The following is a 3,471-nucleotide window of genomic DNA, read 5'->3' as shown; positions in this document are numbered from 1 at the left end:
ATATCCAACGCATGCCAGCATGGAAAATGGACATTAAATGGTGATGATGTTAGTGATAATGTATTATCACTTCTCTCTCTCCTCTGCTCTGCTTCTGATTTTGCTTGATAGAGCTGGGGTCTTTTCAGGTCAATGGTCCTAGAGACATCATCATGCATAGAACTGATCAGGTCCACCAGCATTCACCATTGCTGACAGTCACATGCCAGCCCCTCTGCATTCTCCAAGGTGATGTTGAGCCTCTGGAGACCTTCCTTAATCACATCCAGCCATCTGGTGTGAAACCTATCAACACCATGTATTAATTTTCCTGTTCTGGGATAAGTTGGATATGTCTGTTCTATCACTGTATCTCACAATTTGCTGTAGATCAATTAGAATCACATTTCTGCATATCTTTTTTTTTTGCAATCTCTTTCTACTTTAGTCATTTGTCTCTTCTTCACCCAGCTGGCACCCTTCATATGTTTTATCTATATAGTCTTCTCTCTTGTATACTACAACTGATTCCTCTAATGCCTATTTATTGACCTCTCTCATCTCTCCTTTGCCCTGTCTATGCATGCTGACATTATACATTCAACAGATGGTTCATACAACTGCATTTGACTAACTAACTACCATTTCATATTGCACTTCGTAACAACTATACACAATCTACTTTTCACTCAGATTGAGAAATCTTTTGTTTCCAACAGAGGTAGTAATTTCCTAAACTTTTTCCATCCCATTCTAACTCTAGCTACTTTACTTTCACAATATTCACTTCAACTGTTGGTTAGGTTACGTGGATGTCAGAAACTTGTCAACTGCTTGTAACTATTCTTCTGAGCATTAGAAAGATAAAACTTTGTTGACATTCCAACTGCTAACTACTGTGCACCTGTTACATATTAGCTCTTCTGTCAATTTGTTTAAGATCATCAGTGATTTTTACTTTTTTTTTTCTTAGCAGATAGTAAGATGTGATTTGAGGGAGATTTGGTTAATATTTTTAGATGGTTGAGTGACCATGTAGAGACTCTCTGTTTGTTCCTGATGTCCATTAGTTGTTTAAGGGCTCTAAGTCTGGTCTCAGACATTGCAAAACTAGAAAATATGTCATGTAATCAATCTGAAAATTGTTTCCATATACACACATATTGAGAGAGAGGACAGGGTGAGAACCTTTAAGCATTTAATCCATGCTTAGGATTCAATTTATTCTAAAGATGAGCTGTTAGTATATTTTCATGAGAACTGAATATGGGGAAAAGGTTGTCAGAGGCTGGAAAGAAATGAAGCAAGATCTGTGATGTTAACTGTGTAACAGGTTGAGCACATGTGAGCTAAGTGAATGGCTGGCATTAATTGATATCAAGAGAACTGACTGATAAGCTAGACATGTGATATGGAAGTGAGTGCTTGGTGGAAAAAAATGTTGTGTACTATAAGTAGAAGGTAGTCATAGCAGAACACAAAACATAGCAAGATCAGTTTTTAGACTACTGGGCTCCATGAAATAATTAAAGCTTGAGGTAATTGGGAATGATGTACAATAGGCCTGAATAGCCAATGCCAACATGGGAAATTCTGAATGTGTAATATATATATATATATATATATATATATATACACACACCCTTTGAGAGTAATGAATAGAAAGTGTTCACACTGGCAAAATCCGGCCATATCCGTGACTGCTCTACAAAATTGCTAAAAAAAAAAAGATAAATCACGTTTTTGAATTCTCTTAGCTTTGAGATAATGCGAAATGAAGCCTTTCCTGCTTTTATTCAAGTATAAATACTGTGAAAATGTTTAGACCACATGGTTTTTCAACGTTTGAAGAGAAGTTTGTACCTTAGTTTTTAATGAAATGTTGTCAGCAAGAAGCGATCCCGACTTTGAAGGTTTTACTCTTGATGATATAGAAAATATAAATGAAAACAAGAGTATTTTGTCATCGAACGGATCTGATATCGATATTAGTGATTATTCGTCAGACAAGGAAGATTTTGAGAACAAAAGTGATGAAAATGATATCGTAAACATGGCAACCTGGTCGAACACCAAACATTATTCTTGATTTCACAGAAAACACTGGTCCACATTGGACTATCTATTTTCATTTTTACCGGAAAGTTTTTTTGAAAAATGTTACAGAGGAAACTAACAAATATGCGCAATGTATAATTTCTATTCGCGGAAGAAACAATCCACTATGGCAGCCAACTTATACTGTGGAATTGAGATCGTTTTTCACAATCAATATTATGTTTGGTGTTAAACAGCTTCCTTGACTGTGGAATTACTGGAGTCCTCATATAAAGTATGGCGATCCGTATATCTCATGTATAATGTTGAAGACGAGGTATTTGAAAATATCTCAGTATTTACATTTAACTGATTCTGCTAATGGCCCCAGCGAAAACGAACCAAACTGCGATCCCCTGCACAAAGTACGTCCTGTAATTGATTTACTCTTTAATAATTATAAAACTGTGTATCTACCTGGGAAAAATCTCAGTGTAGATGAAGCCATGATATGCTATAAGGGCAGAGTACATTTTCAGCAGTATATGCCTACCAAACCTACTAAATTGGGAATCAAGGTATGGGAAGTTTGTGAATCAGACACTGGATATTGTGTAAACTTTGATGTTTACACAGGTAAAAAATATAATGGAAACAGACCATATGGATTGGGACATGATGTAGTATGGTCTCTTACTGAACCATTTCACCATCAGCACCGACACCTCTATTTTGACCGTTTTTTTTTTTTTTTTTCCTTCAGTGGCTTTGGCAGAAAATCTTGCTCATGTAAGTATTTACATGTGCAATACTGTTATGGGCAACCATAAAAGTTTACCCCATGAAATGAAAACAAAATTGAAAAAAAAGGGGACGTTTTACAAATGCAAAAGGAAAATTTATTAGCTACTGCTTTCAAAGACAAAAGACATTTTATTTTTGTCTACTAATAAACAACCTGGTATTGGTGCTGAGGGGAAACCCCTAGTGAATATTTGTTATAACAAATATATAGGTAGGGTTGATAAATCTGACCAATATCAGGCATATTACTCAGTTGGTCAACCTGGGAAGAAATGACGGTGGTACATTTTGTGGTTTTTAGTTAATTTAGCTATAGTTAATTCATATGTTGTATATGTAAAAAAACCACAAGGTACCTCTGCCATCAAAGGACTATGACCATTTAAAATTTCGGGTTGACATCGCATCTCAGTTATGTGAGGGCTTTTCTTCTAGAAAGCACAGAACTGGAAGAAAAGCAAAATTAACTGAGGTGGATGTCAACAGAGAAAATATTGACTTTCATAAAGTTGAAAAGATAAATCAAAGAAAAAAAAAGTTTGCAGGCTGTGTTCGCTGCAAAAAAGTATCAGATTGAGACTTCGTATGTGTGTTCCTTTTGCAAAGTGCCCTTGTGTAAAGGGTGCTTTGGGCAGTTTCATCACAGAAATA

General features: G+C 35.7%; 1 protein-coding gene across 1 annotated transcript; it reads left to right on the top strand.

Annotated features, from left to right (window-relative positions):
* Positions 1-1,858: 1,858 nt before the first annotated feature.
* Positions 1,859-2,805, top strand: LOC115230047 (the record flags this gene model as incomplete). Its single annotated transcript, XM_029800284.1, has 3 exons — positions 1,859-2,026; positions 2,373-2,652; positions 2,780-2,805. Coding segments are annotated over exons 1-3 (474 nt in total), but the record flags the coding sequence as incomplete, so codon positions are not given.
* Positions 2,806-3,471: the final 666 nt, after the last annotated feature.

This window comes from Octopus sinensis, unplaced genomic scaffold (genome assembly GCF_006345805.1).
Source record: "Octopus sinensis unplaced genomic scaffold, ASM634580v1 Contig14194, whole genome shotgun sequence".
In the NCBI taxonomy this organism is placed as follows: Eukaryota; Metazoa; Mollusca; class Cephalopoda; order Octopoda; family Octopodidae; genus Octopus; species Octopus sinensis.
Note: the sequence above shows the minus strand (reverse complement) of the source record. Positions and strands in the feature narration are given on the sequence as shown.